This window comes from Microcebus murinus, chromosome 6, assembly GCF_040939455.1.
Source record: "Microcebus murinus isolate Inina chromosome 6, M.murinus_Inina_mat1.0, whole genome shotgun sequence".
Lineage (NCBI taxonomy): Eukaryota > Metazoa > Chordata > Mammalia > Primates > Cheirogaleidae > Microcebus > Microcebus murinus.
In genome coordinates this window covers 88,599,395-88,616,500 of record NC_134109.1, presented here as the reverse complement: position 1 = coordinate 88,616,500, position 17,106 = coordinate 88,599,395, and the positions used below count along the sequence as shown (strand labels likewise).

Sequence of the window (17,106 nt, the reverse complement as noted above, 5' to 3'; positions counted from 1 at the left end):
AAATATGCATTCCAAGAATCAGGTGCTAAAACAAGCACCATGATCAACTATCTGTGTCTGCCCTGGGAGTGGGGTTGACATTGGAGCTACATTCTTGACATTAAGCACTAACTGCTTCCGTATATTTGTGACAGCAGTTGTAGGGAGTTCTCAATGAGCTAGTAGAGTCAGGAAGACTTTATGGATGAAGTAGGTCTGAAAAGGTGAGATTTGGCCTGGACAAGAGGAGACGACTTCCAGCAGAAGGAATTGCACAAGCACAGTTTAGAAGGTTCAAAAGGGCGACAGTTGTGTCATGTGGAGAGGAAAGTAGGGTAACCAGTTAGGGGTGGGGTTTCGTGAGGGAGTGGGGGATGGATATAAACACATGAGGTTTTGCTCCAAGAACATGGGTTCAAGTTAGCATGTTTTACTTGTAGAAACGTAATAAACAGTTCTCACATCTCTATAACTTTTATTTCTTTCCTTACCATAGGTCCCGATGTTTTTAGTTCAAAGAGTCTTGCCCTTCAGGCCCAGAAGAAGATTCTGAGCAAGATAGCCAGCAAGACCGTGGCCAACATGTTGATTGACGACACCAGCAGCGAGATCTTCGATGAGCTCTACAAAGTCACCAAAGAGCACACCCACAACAAGAAGGAAGCCCACAAGATTATGAAAGACTTAATCAAGGTGGCAATCAAAATTGGGATCCTCTACCGGAACAACCAGTTCAGCCAGGAGGAGGTTGTTATCGTGGAGAAGTTCCGGAAGAAGCTGAACCAGACGGCCATGACCATCGTCAGCTTCTATGAGGTGGAGTACACCTTCGACAGGAACGTGCTCTCCAAGCTCCTGCACGAGTGCAAAGACCTGGTGCACGAACTGGTGCAGCGACACCTGACGCCCAGGACCCACGGGCGCATCAACCACGTCTTCAACCACTTTGCCGACCTGGAGTTCCTCTCCACCCTCTATCGCCTGGATGGAGACTGTCGGCCCAACCTCAAGAGGATTTGTGAAGGAATCAATAAGTTGCTAGATGAGAAAGTCCTTTGAATGCCTTCCTTCCTCCTGGACTTTGCTGCTTTAACCTTACGGCACCCAGCCACAGTCCGGGTGAGAATCAAGTAGCTAAGCAGAAACCCTTGTCAAAGATGTCCGTGTTCTGTCCATTCGTCCCTCTGATGCTGATGCCGAACTTAGCCCAGGTGTGTTTATCTTCTGAGCTCTCTGACGAGGTCTGTACTTAAAATCACCTGTGTCTGCAAGCCCGACAGGACATTTCAACTATTCTAAGCAGAAAGGCTGCTTCGCTCATCACAGTGAGCTCAGTTCGTCTTGCAGAGTGGAACGAGCCCTGGACCAGGAGCCGGAGGATATGGATTCGGTTCCCAGCTCCACCAGTTACGACTGTGTCCTCCGTGTCCTGGAACCACGATGCCTGCCTGCCTACCTCACAGGGCTGTTGTGAGGATCGAATGAGATGAAGTATGTTCACATGTTTCTGAAAATTCTAATGTAAGGTCTTTGTATTTTCTCTTCTGGGTGTGAGAGATATAAACCTGGATGTAGACGATTAAGCAGCATAGAAGAGAAGAACAATAGGATCTAATGGGCTGGGTTTGCAGTCTGTCTCTAAATGTGCTGCTTCAAACACAATGAAATCCAAAGGTGTGAAAAAGTATAGCTGCAAATTGGAAAAATGGTGTTCAAGGGTTGTGTTCTTGAGTTCTTAGATGTGCAGGGTTATGATCCTGCAGAGGGAAACCTTCCGCAGGCGGTGGGGAGAGTTTCCCACCCATGACGCAGAAGCAGAGAAGCACTGTGCTCCCTCTGCAGGACCAGCCTTCCCTTAGCCTCGGGGCACCGTCCACGGGGCACGGGAAGGCTCTAGTCTGGCAAGCACATGAGTGGGGGCAGAATGAACCCCTGTCTGTCCTTCTTGGCCTTTCACAGTCATTTTCTGCTGTTTTCTCTGGTTCATTAATAAATTAAAAGTAGCCTTCAAATAAGAGGTTTTCGAGTTGTGATTTAAAATAAAATTCCTTGGACTTAGATACAGTATTAAGAATAACAGGATAGAAAAGAAGAAGAAAATGAAGAGTGGGAGGTCTACACTTAGTTCTGAAGGGGAAGTAGCTTGAGGGCATCACAAGTATGTGGGTCCGTGAGCTGGTCAGTGCATCACTGGCCCACAGAACAGACCACCTCCTCCAAAGTTCTCAGAGCCTCGCCCTCTCAGGTGAGGGCAGCTTCTCAGGTCTTTTCATCATAGTCTTAACATTAGGACAATGTACTTATTTCCTCACAACATTGTGCCATTCAGAGACTTGCTCCTCCCATGCTCCTGGGCTTTTCATGCATCTGATTGTAATGTAAAACTACCACATGAGCTCAGCCTCGTGGTTCATTCCACCCCATGGGCTCTCTCCAGCAGGAGCATCAAGAGATGCTTTGCAGGAGGGTATGAAATGAAGTCCAATGGCGGACATTGGCCATTCAGCCTCACCCGGCTCCCAAGTCAACATCGTTGCAAACCATCTAGTTACGTTCTCAGCCACAGCACCCAGAATTAGTTCATAGGCTGGATATCCAGTACGGAATATGGAAGCGTAAAGTCAGCCCCTGTTCTCCATCCTGGACAAACATGGCCTAGCCTCTCTTCTCAGACCCAAGGGTTCAACAAGGATGCCCTGTGCACATCAGGGCTGGGGTGGTCTCTGGTCACTGAGCAGTGCTGCTACCAGCTGTGGGCAGCAGGCTCCCCCTCCCACCTGCCTGCTAGGCATCAGGCCAGCAGTAGCTGGAGTTTTGCATGTTGAGTCCTCAAGACCTGCCTTGGTGTACTCTCCTAACTAAGGACTTCTTTCTAGCTCAAGAGATGGTTCTATAAGTTTGTTTTTCATTAAGTGGACCATTATGGGGAACTCAGACCTAAGAGGAATGGGTGGACCTATCCCCTGTCCATGTGAGTTACTGTGGGGAAGAAGGGAGGTCTGCAGCCATAGAAGGTTGTGGCTTCTCCCTGCTCTCCAGGCCACAGCACAAGCCATGGTGGTAGGAGGAAGGCTGACTTCTGTTCTGACAGCCCACAGGTCGCTAAGGATACTGGGTCCATCCTGCTTTGGTTGGGGAAGGATGAGCACTTCCACCAGCAGGTGCAACGGCAGAGTGTGGACCCAAACATTTGCAGCTGCCTCAGGCTCCCTGGCTGCAGGAACTGGTGGGCTCTCTCTACCAGGGCCCCGAGTATCAACAGCAGCCAGGAGAGCAGGGCTGCCCATGCACAAGCAACTCATCTAGAATATAGAGCCCAAACAAATCCCAAGTGTACATTTCACACATACTATTGGCATCTAAACCCAAGTGATTCTTGAGTTTCATCAAGCAGCTGAAAGACCTACAAATTTCAAATACTTGATATAACAATCTAGGGACCAAAGGAAAGGTCTCATTATACAGTCATATTGGTCTATCCTGAGGACTCTAACCACATCTGGTGGCTCTGAAAAACTGTGTGACAGAGGCTAGCAGATGCTTTTTTTTTTTTTGGAGACAGAGTCTCATTCAGTTGCCCTGGCTAGAGTGCTGTGGCATCAGCCTAGCTCACAGCAACCTCAAACTCCTGGGCTCAGGCAATCCTTTTGCCTCAGCCTCCCGAGCAGCTGGGACTAGAGGCATGCACCACCATGCCCGGCTAATTTTTTCTATATATTTTTATTTGGCCAATTAATTTATTTCTATTTATAATAGAGACGAGGTCTCCCTCTTGCTCAGGCTGGTTTTGAATTCCTGACCTTGAGTGATCCTCCCACCACCTCAGCCTCCCAGAGTGCTAGGAAATACAGGCGTGAGCCACCGCGCCCGGCCAAGCAGATGCTTTTGAAAGCAGAACTCTGTACACAGGCTTTTGTGCTGAGAGTTCTGTACAAAATTTTCAATAATGAGAACCCTCAAAAGCAAAGGTAGAATATCTACATTTAGGTGTCCCCAATAAAAAACATATCATTTTGCAAACATGATGGGAAAGGAAACTAATTCCAAAAGGAGCAACAGTACAAAACCACTCTACTAATCAAGCCCCACACAGTCTTCAGAGAGCAATGCCTGGCTCAGACGATCAAGTAGAAATGTGACTCATTCTTTAAGGGTTGGGAGTGACAGAAGCAGTTTGTATCAGTCATCTGGAAGCATCGCTGGGTCTTCAACGCCCCCTGAACACTCAGCTCTGTCCCCACAGGAGGACACCAGGGGCTTGTGCTGAAATTCCTAGCACGCCCTTTGGTACACGTCCTTCCTCATGTCTCTGAACCCTGCAGAAACACATTCTCTGCCAGCTGCCGCCTCCATGTGTTGTATCACTCTTCCCTCCCTGTGTTTGCATCTGTGAGTCTTAACACCCTCCGTAACTCCAGGTCTCCGCTCAGTGACAAATCAAAATGAAAAGACTTCTCCATCTGTGCTTCTTCTCCAAACTCCGTCTCCCCCATCTGTACATTTTTCAGAAGCAAATCAGTGCATTCATTGGCTGCTCCAATGAACGTCTTGCATCCATTTATATAAAAAAAGAAAGGAGCTCAAATCAGGCCTATGTGCCCTCTGCCTCAGTATCTTTGGGGCTGTTTTGTTTTGTTTTTAATAATTCAACATGGTCCCAGAGATCAAGAGCAAAACCAATCAGTGAAAATTCTAGATTAGTCAACTTTGGCTATGAAAACGTCACGTGAGCAGGAGCTGTCCAACAGTGGACTGGGATGTTGACGACAGACTCACGATCAGATGGGCCTGCTACGTGAGCCACAGCCCAAGCTGGGCCCAGCCACGTGCTCTTTCCGTAGGTGGAGGTCTTGCTTGTTGGGGGGGGGAGGGAAGACTCTTCTACAACACTATTCCTCAAAATAGCATCTTTGCAGCCCTGCAAGTCCTGAGAACAGGGGAAGAGGGGGAGGTGGAGTCCATGAGTTTCAAAAGAAGTTTTTAATTTTTTGTTTCATTCTGAAAACTTTTTTTTTAAAGCTAAAATTAACCTAAGTACTTCTGAATCATGTGGAGATGAACTTACAGCCATGTGATGCCATCTGGTTTCAGAGCCTGAGTTTCTCTTTGTTTTTTACAATGTTGTTTGTGCTGATGGAGCACCTCAAGTCAAAGAAGAGAGTTTAACTTCATGTGATTTTCAGACTGGGTCTAGCATCTCCTAGAGGTCTGCAGGCATAACTTGGGGGTCTGCGAGTGCTCAATTTAGAGAGACATTGCTACAAATATCAAAGTAGAGCTTGCAGAGAATGAAATGAGTGTCACCTTGCCTTCAACAGTGACTCATTTGTGGGAGCTTAAAGGCTGAGAGGCAAGCCAGTCACGGGATGGGAGTCATCTAGGTCTGCACTCTCTGTGCAGGTCCTGCCTGCCCTTTGAAAACAGGCCAAAAAAATCTACCACATCTAAATCAAATAAAAATACTAACTAACCCATCCTGGCAATCCTAATACTAAATCTCAAAGGCACAAAGCAGGCACTTCCTCCCAAGGAAGGGAATAGAGGAGAAACTTGTGAAGAAAAGACGTTACCTGCACATGCTCACCCTCTCTCCCAGGTCCAGCCTCATCTGCTGGTTTGCAGACACAAGGCCCAGGGCTCAGAAGACTTTGTGTGGCTCCAAAATCCCAGGAGCTTGTTCCTAAATGACGAGGCACATGGCACTCAGATACTGGTGGCATCAAATTCCTCCCAGTCCCCAAAATGAGAGAGGTCGGCCAGAGCAGACACTCACACCAGCCCCAGCAGCACTTGAGCACCGCTACTAATTTGCCTTTTCCTCACTTGTCCTTCCTGAGCTGGGGCAGGTCTCTACAGAGAAGGGTCCTGGCAGCCCACCCAGGCAGCCAGAGTCCGGGCAGCCAGCCCTCCAAGCCTTGATAGGGCTCCTCTTAGCTGACTACTAAGGCCATTTTGGACCAGTTCCTAGGACAAGGGAGTATGGGGCTTGGCTCTGGGCTCAAGGAGCAGCTGGGTGGGAGCCAGAGCTTGGCACAGAGTTGAGTGCTGGAAGCTAGTGGGGAAGCAGCAATTAGGTTATGGTAGGGAGAGCAGTGCTTTTTCAGGCTCTATCACTTGTGAAGGAAGAGTCTGTGGGCTGGTCCCCAAGGAGTGATTTGGGCTCCATCCACCTCCCAGAGCAGCCGGCTTCATGCCGAGAGGTTCATATTTCCTCTGGTGATGGGATGGGGCTGCCTGTACTTTGTGTTTCAGAAACAATTACAACTTGGCTTTAGAAATAGATTGCTTGGTTTGGCTTTGGGGAGACAGGTATTTTGAGGTTGGTTCCTCTTTTCAGCTTTCATGGACAGCAGGAAGGGTAGAACGTGGACCTCGCCGTGAGTCCGGAGGCTTAATCTTAGCTTGACCACTACCTGGTGATTTCCTTCCACTTCAACACTCTGGGCCTCGGTCTCCTCACCTGTAAAAGCAGAGTGTCACACAAGGTCCTTCTGAATCCTTACAGTTCCATAGTTCCATGTCCTGAGCATCATAGAAGAGAAGTTCTGGGCATTTCTGCACTGTAGTTTTCTTAGAAGGAAAACCTATTCATTATTTAAATGAGGCAGTAGCTTCTAAATCGACAACTCAGTGATTTTCTTCAAGACTTTTGAATGAAGATCTAATTTCATGGATTTCAGAGGTGAAAAGCTTTAAGCCAGAAGATGCAAGGTAAAATTGAGACTCCATGAAGACCAGAGAAGTGCACAATTTGGGCCAGGGTAGTCGGCCAGTTAGCCAGCTTAGCAGGAGCTGCTGGGATTCAGTGTTAGGCCCAACCCTCAACTGAGACATACTTTTCAAATTGAAATTGTGTCAGACTCCAATAATATATCTCTGGACAGATAATAAGGTAATAAAGTCATGCATAAGTCATTATTGATTTGAGTCAAATATCATAGGATACTATCTGAAGTATTTTAAAACATATTAATAAAGCCATTTCCCCAACAAATGAAACATTTTATGGACTTCTCAGACCTTTTTTTAGCAGCTTTATTAAGATATAATTCACATACAAAACAGTTCACCCATTTAAAGTGTACAATTCAGTGGTTTTTAATATACAGTCATGCACCACATATGATGTCTCAGTCAACAACTGACCACATATACGACACTCCCATAAGATTATAATGGAGCTGAAAAATTCCTATCGCCTGGTGATGTCTTGATGATCCTGACCCTGTGAAAGCCTAGGCTAAAGTGCGTGTTTGTTAGTTTTCAACAAAAAGTTGAAAAAGTAAAAAAAAAAAAAAAAAAAAAAATGCTGGGTGCAGCAACTCACACCTATAATCCTAGCACTTTGGGAGGCCAAGGCAGGAGGATTGCTTGAGGCCAGGAGTTCAAGACCAGCCTGAGCAACATAACAAGACCCCGTCACGACAAAAACTAAAAAAATTAGCCAGATGTGGCAGCACACACCTGTAGTCCCAGCTACTCAGGAGTCTGAGGCAGGAGAATCTCTTGAGCCCAGGAGTTTGCGGTTGCAGTGAACTATGATCATGCCACTGCATCTGGCAAAGAGCAGGACCCTGTCTCAAAAATAAATAGTAAAAAAAGAAATTTTAAAATTTCTTTTATAGCTCACTTTTTTTCTAAAAGCTTATGGAATAAGGATATAAAGAGAGATAAGGCCAGGCGCGGTGGCTCACGCCTGTAATCCTAGCACTCTTGGAGGCCGATGCGGGCGGATTGCTCGAGGTCAGGAGTTCAAAACCAGCCTGAGCAAGAGTGAGACCCCGTCTCTACTATAAATAGAAAGAAATTAATTGGCCAACTAATATATATAGAAAAAATTAGCCGGGCACGGTGGCACATGCCTGTAGTCCCAGCTGCTCGGGAGGCTGAGGCAGAAGGATTGCTTAAGCCCAGGAGTTTGAGGTTGCTGTGAACTAGGCTGAAACCACGGCACTCACTCTAGCCTGGGCAACAAAGTGAGACCCTGTCTCAAAAAAAAAAAAAAAAGAAAAAAAAAGAAAGAGATAATATTTTTGTGCAGCTATACAATGTGTTTGTGTTTTAAGCTAAGTGTTATTACAAGAGTCAAAAAAGTTTTAAAATATTTAAAAGTTTATAAAGTTTCAGTAAGCTAAGGTTAATTTATTATTAAAGAAACAAAAATATTTTTTATAAATGTACTGTAGCCTATGTGTACAGTGTTTATAAAGTCTACAGTGGTGTACAGCAATGTTCTAGGCCCTTACATCCACTCACCACTCACTCCCTGACTCACCCAGAGCAAATTCCAGTCCTGCAAGTTCCAAGTGCCCTGCATAGGCGTACCATTTTTTATATCACATTTTTACTGTACCTTTCCTATGTTTAGATATGTTTAGACACACAAATACTTAACTCTTGTGTTGAAATTGCCTATAGTATTCAGTACAGTAACCTGCTGTACAGGTTTGTAGCCTATGACCAACAGGCTACACCATACAGCCTACGTGTGTAGCAGGTTATACTATATAGGTTTGCGCAAGTACACTCTACGATGTTAACACAGTGACAAAAGCGCCCAACAACACATTTTTCAGAACATACTCCCATCAATAAGTGGTGCATGACTGTATTCACCCATATATGCATGCAACCATAACCACAATCAATGTTTAAACATTTTCATCACCTCAAAAAGAAACCCAATATCTTATCAATCACCTCCCTATCCCCTTCAGACTTTATTGGCAACATAAACGTTGATCTTTCCCCAAAAAATATCAAAAGAATTTCTCGATATTGGAATTGGTCTGTGGTCTTAGATTCAGAGCAAGCAAATCCCAGTTATATGAGTGACTAAAGCTCATAGTGCTGAACCGCATCCTAAGTTGAGCCGCCACTGCCACCTCTCTTCCCCATCTCAATATTCCCTTGAGGAGAAGAACCATCAGCCTCTTAACAGGGGCGGCCTCTGCAGGGAAGCAGATTCTGTAAAGTGTAAGGACATCCAGGCTACCCAAGGCTGGCCACTCCCTCCTCACCCTGCAGCCCCAGTGCTGGATGCAGAGTCAATGGCCATGTGCTGGGGATGCCATAGAAGGAACATAGGCATTGCATAGGGCAGTAGACCTCAAAATGTGGACCGTGAACCACCACATTAGAATTCCCAGGGTTGGAGGATGGTTCCAGTAAAAATGCAGAGTTCCAGGTCTCACTCCCAAACTACCTAAACCAAATCTCTGGAGGTGGGGCTTGGGAATCTGCACAGTTAAGCTCCCTGGTGAATTCTAGACACAGTAGAGTTTGCTATCCCAATATAGAGGGCTCAACTTTAAATTCTCTGCATCTGAAATTCTGTGGTTTTGGAGAATGTAATTCCCTCCTGAATTTTCTTTATCTCCTGCCATTTCCAGCTTTGAAACTGAGTCCATCTCCTTCTTCCTTTGTGTCCATGAGCCACCCCCCTGCTCATACTTCCATCTCCCTGGGGCTGTCAGCAGGCCCTGTCCTCAGGACAGCTGCCTTCGTGGACACTTCTGGGAGTCATGTCAACCATGGGAAAAGTGGCACAAGGTAGCCCGTATTGTCCTGGCAATGCTTGGACATTGAGTTTCATGTTTGCTGCATTTACTCCATTTCTCATCTCTCAATTAATCATCTTCCAAAGTAACCGTTTGACATTTTCTTCTAAGGTCAATGACCCGGGATGCTGATTTGGAGATATAACGTCCAGGACTATATTTGGTCCAGTTTCCCCAGGAAGAATAAACAGAGTCCTCACCCTTAGGGGTAAATGTCACCTTCTGCTAAGCCTAAGCCCCTCTTTGGCCCTGTTCTTTCTAAGACCTATTCTCCAGTAACATACAATGATCTGGAAACCCCAATGGGGGCAGGACTATCCCTGGAACCTGGAGTTAAAAGGGGTTAGAAAGAGCCCCCCAGGTGATAGGCCTTCCTTTCAGCTACTGGAGAAACAGAATCTAAAAAAATTGAACCCAGACTCAGACCAGCCAGCCCTGGGACTCCCCGATGGGAGGGAGAAGAGGAGCCAGGAGCGCACAGAGACATGGGGTGGGGGGAGACCCCCAGGCACATGTACATTTGGTTCCACACAGCTGCAAGTTGATCAGGGATACCCCACCCCTTCAGCATTCCCTAACCAAGCTCTCCTTGAGCAAGGGGAAGAAGGCTTCATCTCAGAAAAGAACCTTACAGGCAATGAAGCAAAAATAAAAAATAATAAAGTAATGAGGGAGCTCCAATGATGTGTGGGGATGTTGCTCATAAGCCTCCCCAAAGGGCCAGGTCCCTCTCACTGCAGGTCCGCTAGCACAGTACAGGACGGCAGGTGCTGGCATACAAGGCTGTTGTTCCCGGACAGGGCTGAGTAAGGCCCTACAAAAGTCAGGGCTTGCCCCAGACCTCATGCCTCTAATCTGACAACAGGTAGCTCATTTCTGGAGAAACTAACCAGCTGCTGCTAGTTCAGGTTATCAAGCCACACCCTGGTCAACCCCCAAACTCAAGTGCCCAGAATGGAGCAGGGCACCTCTTTCCATTCTATATGGATGGAGGCCCCTTCCTTCATCATTTATTTGGGAGGGGTGGGGAATTGAAAGGGTTTCCCTCCTGCTGCTCAGCACAGTAACAGGCTCCTTCACTCCTGGGTCTCCTGCCTACTCACCCCTTGCCCTATCAGGGCTTTCCTGCTCTACCCCTCTTGGAATTTAGATCACTGAAGAAGAGATCATGAAATCAGCTCAGCTAAGGGCATCGATCACATGCCAGGACTCAGCAGTCCAGGAGAACCAGAAACCCACTTCTTTCAATATCTCTAACACTTCACCTTTTGGCAATCACATACCCCTTCACACTTTTGCTCAGTTTTCTACCACTGTGATCAAAATCCCAAGAAAAGGAGGGGGATCTTCGTGTTGTCTGTGTGTGCACACAGGTATGGTTGCACAAGCATCTTTTTTTCTAACTCCCAAAACCATAGCAAAATATATTTTTTTCCTTTTTTAAAGTTATATCCAGTTGACAAATTTCCCAAAACTTTCTCTAAGTTAACTGCAAACAACAGGATTATCTGAAAGATTCATGGCTAAACTTAACATCTCCAAGAACCTGAATGTGGAGAACCCGCCCATTAGCACGCATGCTTGATACCCTCAGAACCTGCAGCAGGTCCTCCAACCATCACTGGGAAAAAAGAGGTGATATTTTCACCTTGCCCCTGGCTGCCTCTCACTCACCCTCTGAGTCACAGTGGTCTCACTGGCGGACTAATCATTGCCAGGTTGGTGTATTAGGAGAGATACTGCAGCTGTTGGGAGAGATATTCCTTCACCCAAGAGAGAACTGCAGCTTGGCCAGGCTGCTGAACTCAGCCTTTGTAGGGACCACATTCCCCTTGGCTCTCCACCCCCACCTTGTAACCACTCAGGGAGAAAAGGCCCACGGGGTGTGGGTGACCCTCACAGTCGTGGCTGGCCAATTCCTCACTTGCCTGTGAGTTCCCAGAGGAAATGCAAACAAATCCGACCACACTTGGCTGCTGGCCAGTGAATCTTTGAACTTCTTCAATAAAAAGTCTTTAAAACTTTGGTTCTGACCCAAATCTTTTGCTCCAACATAAAAACTGCGGGGCCTCCAGTCTCTCTGTTTAGAGAAACAGTGTGTCTGTGGCATTTGAATAAGGGTGTCTATCTCAGAAATGGTTACTTGAGTCCCACCATGTTCTGTAGGCTCACTATACCTCACCTTCAGCCTTCAAACCTTCCTGAATATCTAGCATGTATACCTACGCCACTTGTAGCAGTGGTTGGTTGTATTTACTTATGTTTCTAACTCCATCTTCTTTCTTTATAAGCCCCTAATTGTGCCTTGTAAAAGGGCTTAGAGGTTGCTGAGTTTCCACTGAAACCAGGACAAGAGAGGAAAAAAAACTCTCCAGCAGGAGGCATTTAAAAAGGAACTGGTCATGAGTATTCACTATCCAATGTGGTCCATCAGTGAAAGGAACACTTATACACTGTTAGTGGGACTGCAAATTAGTATGACCTCTATGGAAAACAGCATGGAGATTCATCAAAGAAATAAATGTAGACTTACCATTCGATCCAGCAATCCCACTACTGGGGATCTACCCAAAAAAGAGTAAGTCATTTTATCAAAAAGATACTTGCACTTGAATGTTTATCACAACACACTTCACAAATGCAAAGATGTGTAATCAACCTAAGTGCCCATCAGTTCATGAGTGGATAAAGAAAATATGATACACACACACACACACACACACACACACACACCATGGAGTACCACTCAGCCATAAAAAGGAAGGCTATAATGTCATTTGCAGCAACTTGGATGAAATTAGAGACCATTATCCTAACTAAAGTATCTCGGGAATGGAAAAATAAACGCCACATGTACTCTCTAATAACTAGAAGCCAAATTATGGGCCCACATGAGCACAAAGAGATGTAAAGGACATTGGAAACCAAGAAGGGGGAGGGTGGGAGAGAGTGAGGGATAAAAACTTACCTATTAGGTACAAGTAACACCATTCTGGTGACGGGCACCCTAAAAGCCCTGACCTAAGCATTATACAAGATATCCATGTAACAAAAACATTTGTACCCCCTTAATATTTTGAAATTTAAAAAATTCATAGAGAAAAATAATAAAATGTTTAAGGAACTGGTGAAATATAAAGTGTATTTGTTTCTTTTAAACTAAATGGTACACTTGCTTTTTTTTTTTCATTCCCTCTTTGTCGCTGCTTACCTCTGAAGCAAATTACATGGCAGACACCTGCTCTCCAAAGCCACAGCACCTATCTTTAGAAAAGTGGTCTCAGGAAGAGGCAGAACCAGGTTTTTCCAGACCTAGGCCTCTCCCTTCATCCTGTGTGTTCTCCAAATCAATAACCTCACTACCTGCATTTCCACGCCTTCCTGGATATAATTTTATTGAGGCCAACCAGCCTTTGAGAGGAAGTCTGGAGGAAATCAGAGCAGTTGCCAGCAATCCACTACACAGGTCCCTTTTAATCTGCCCTATTACCAATTTACCTAAACAACATGGACATTCAGATGGTGGCTGAACCCTCCCTAGTGTGTCTCCTGAAGATATACACTTGAACCTGAAGTCTTCAACCTGAAATCTGTCTGCTTCCAACTTGCAACACATCTGGAAATCAAAGACATTGGGAAAGTTCCCCTGAGAGTCCTAAGTTACTGGAAAGCAGAGGAGGATTCCAGATTCAAGGTAAGAAGTGACAATCACAGGGTATACCCAAGGCATATTTTTTAGAAAACTCGAGTGAGCAATAATTATTGTTAACCCATTTCCATAATTGCTCCCTTAATTAACACCTTCATAGAATCCAAACTGTTCGTTTTTACCTGAACAACTTTTAGTGACAATAGATGGGAACCAACTCTGTTTCAGAATTAATTTTCTTTTATGGCGCACTTCCAGAAATGTCACAGGGCATCGACTATTGTAAAATAATGGGGGAGGTTTTTGGTTACTCATAAAATGCCAGGATAAATTTATATGTACATAAATGTGTTTGGTCTAGTATTTTAGGACACCACCAAATCATTTATAAGGATGGACAGCTTTAACTAGAGATAAAAAGAGGATATAAAGATGTCTGTTCCATTCCCTATTTAGGCATCCTTTCTTTTTAGACTGGTGACAATACACACAACATCATCTTCCCCACCACCATTCATATGCTTTAGCCACCCATAAAACAACTTCATGTTCTATCATAATATTTGTAGATCAAATGTGATACTTGACCTCATTTTGTTCTGGTTTTATTTTCTTCCTACCATTATTTTCACATATTTACATGGAAACTTCTAAAATTGGCCAGAACCATGTTGGAGTGGATAAATTATGAGAGCTAATGAAACAACATGTTCATAGATATTTATGATGTTGTAACTTTCTAAACCGCTGTGAAGTCAATTCCTCATATGAAGATAATGTTGCTAGTGCTGGTATTTATGGGAAGTCATAAATGAATATGTCGGATGCCTATTTTGGGTAATGACTGCTTTAGGACTTTGGAAGAATTTCTCACTGTGGGTCACCCTACTTGACATTACTCCTTCCTCTGGGGTAATTCTGGATGGCTGTTAAGATGAGACTGATCCTGAGGCAGGCACCAGAGGCTGCATATAAGTGCATATAAGTGGGTATGGTCTTTGTCACCCACACCCATGAAGAGTGGGTTCTGTTGTCCTCAGGTTGCAGCCTTGAGGCATTTGGGGATTCATAAAGCCCTGCATTTGCTTCTGCTCCTTTCCTGCCCTCTTCTTTCTCTGCCTCCACCCTTGTTCTAGTTTTCCCTACAGGCTGATTGCTTTGGAGCTCAAACACAACTACCCACCCTATCATTTCTCCATCTGCCCTCTCTCGAGCCATGAAACCCAAATTCCTCCTCCATCCTACATTTATACTCCTAGGGAATAGGACTTAGCTATTCTGTTGATCAGCAGGTCTTCCTTGGAAGTCTACTTCAGAAAAACAATTGCCAATAATCCTTCTGCTGTTTACAATCTATGGCTTCTCTGAGCCCAGCTGGTTTCATTTTCAGCTTCCCAAATTCTTGTCAGTGTGAGAAAATGGACGTGTCTCAGCAGAAAGGCCAACTTTTACATAAGCACAGGGCATGCTTTTGGAAGTTCCTAGGAAAAGCTTGAAATTCTAACATTGGGACTCCTTCTTCTGAGTAAAGCATCATGTGGCCAAACATTTCTGTGCAAAGTTTGCATACTCCTGAGGAGGATACACAGTAATCCATTAACATACCCTAATATCTTGACACAACTGGACGTCAAATAGCTAGCTGTTTTCTTGGAAAACAATGTAATGGGACACTAAATATGCAAATTTTGATGTAAGATGAAGTGTATATAATACAGACAACCCAGGAAGGGATGGTTCAATCCCACTAAATAGATTACTATAATGGGGTGATACGGGCAAAATTAAGCACTTACAAATTATGACAAAAAGGAAACAGGGGAAAAGATCTGAATCATAAAAGTTCAATCAGGAAAATAGAAAGCACTCCAAAAGTTTCAAAAAGAGAATTTAATACAGGGAATTGATTATCAAGTTGGTAAAAGAGCTAAGAAGTCTAAGGAGGATACAATGATGTACCCTCCAAGATTAGCAATAGCAGGAAGCTGCTACCAATCCCTAGGGCTGGAAGGATAGAGAGGAGAAAATCTTATTTGCTCTCAGCAGCTGGAACTGTCCAATTGGAATCAAAATTTGAAGTAGATTTTAGGCATGTTCCCACCTCTATTTCTGTGTAACTCCCTTTTGAGGGGATTCTCAATTTAGAAGGTAAAGATTTCTCTATAGATTACTTAAAAGATTAAAGAAAACTACTGTATTCCATGGAACACAGTCTAGATCCCATTAGGCATCAAAAAAATGTTTGAGTCCTTTTTAGGTCTTTGAGTAGACATGAAGGAGAGGAATGATTGTTATCAACCCTTGCCCCAGCCCTCTGCTACCCCAGCAGCCTCTCTCCCCCAGACCATTAGAGGTAGGGAGACCATATACCCTGATTTGCCAAGCACAAACCCAAAATACACCTGTTTTCCTGGCATCTCATCTTGTTTACTAGGATCTGTTCTGGAATTTCCATCTTATAATAAGTATTATTAATAACAATTGCATTAAAATGAACTGATATAGGTTTTTGGTAGATTTCCACTTTCTACCATAGTTTCAGGTAGTAGTATGTAAAACTGTGTACACTAAACAGATTTCTCACTTTGACACATTTGAAAGATAACTATCTATATCTCATAATTCTTTTCCAACCCTTTTCTGATACAACATAACTGACATATCTCTTTCAATTGGTTTGCAGGGTGTTCACGGATAAAACTAAGTACACTCCTACACTAGTGACCAGGCTTGGGTGGTTGTGGAAGAAGTATTTGCCACCCTTGCCAGCCTGTTGTGTCATGGCCAGTGCCACAGCCCTTTCGATGCACAAAGCATCCAGATCACTAATTGGAAAGGTCACTGAGAAGTAATTGGGGTTAATGTACATGAAATATAAGGGTAAATGGTGGCAGAACATGTAAAGAAAGTTTTCTGAATGCTCTTGATATTGTGGTTTTGTAGTTTATCATATGATGCTAACTTACAACTATTTATTTTATTCTTTGGCAATACTTTTATATTTTGTACTAAATCCTTCAACAGCAATGAGCTCAAAAAAATAAAAGCATTTAAGGGAAATTAAGTACCAAATTTCTATATCACTAGAAAGTTGATGGTGGATATGTAACTTGCACTAAGTGTTCCTCTATATTTATCATCTACCATTGTGATATTGTTGACCACGTGAGAATCAGAAGCAGCATCAGCATTTGCTTTGGAAATCAGCAATTACTTTAAGAGAACTATACCCCAAACCATTGATTTATTATGTGCAGCAATAGAAGGTGTGTTTACATATCACTCTGCAAAGCACAACTTTTCATTTTAATCAAATGATTCCTCTCATAAGTGGATTTTGCTCATTTTTGATTTAAAGTTTTCTCATTCATAGACAAAAAGTACATTAATAGCAGAACACTGCAAAGAGTTAAATGATGCTAGCTTAATACCAGTGTCATCAGATGCTTCAAATAGAAAATTAGTTAATTCCAATAATGCCTCAATTTTTTTCATCTAATTAAAAGAGTTGTAGAATATTCTGCCAAAAGTGAAACATTTGACAGTATTATGAATGTCATTTCAAATTCAATTAAAATTTCAACATTGAAGATAGAATTATTTATTTTTGTAATGGTAATATAAATACAAATTTGGTCAAGTATAGCATTGTGGTAAAACTAATGTGCTTATTAAATTAAGACTATTGAGCAAAAAACATACTTGGAATGGATTGTGGTACACACATAATTTATAATATAATAAATTGTGATGTTCTATGAATTAAAACAGCAGCTATACTCATCAAAGTTTATATATACTTTATATATACAGACTACACAATTTTTTTATAGGTGATATTAAAAGTTTTTTTATATATACAGACTACAAAATTCTTTTTTAAAGATGATGGTGAATTTTTTAAATGCTTCAGTATGA

At 43.6% G+C, this 17,106-nt stretch overlaps 1 protein-coding gene across 1 annotated transcript in view; it reads left to right on the top strand.

Annotated features, from left to right (window-relative positions):
• TNFAIP8L3 (TNF alpha induced protein 8 like 3) overlaps positions 1–2,004 on the top strand; it is a 48,657-nt gene extending 46,653 nt beyond the window's left edge. The window contains exon 5 of the mRNA XM_076004639.1: positions 476–2,004. Within this exon, the coding sequence (XP_075860754.1) occupies positions 476–1,038 (563 nt within the window). The 3' untranslated portion in view covers positions 1,039–2,004. The remainder of the gene's footprint in view (positions 1–475) is intronic.
• The last annotated feature ends 15,102 nt before the right edge of the window (positions 2,005–17,106 follow it).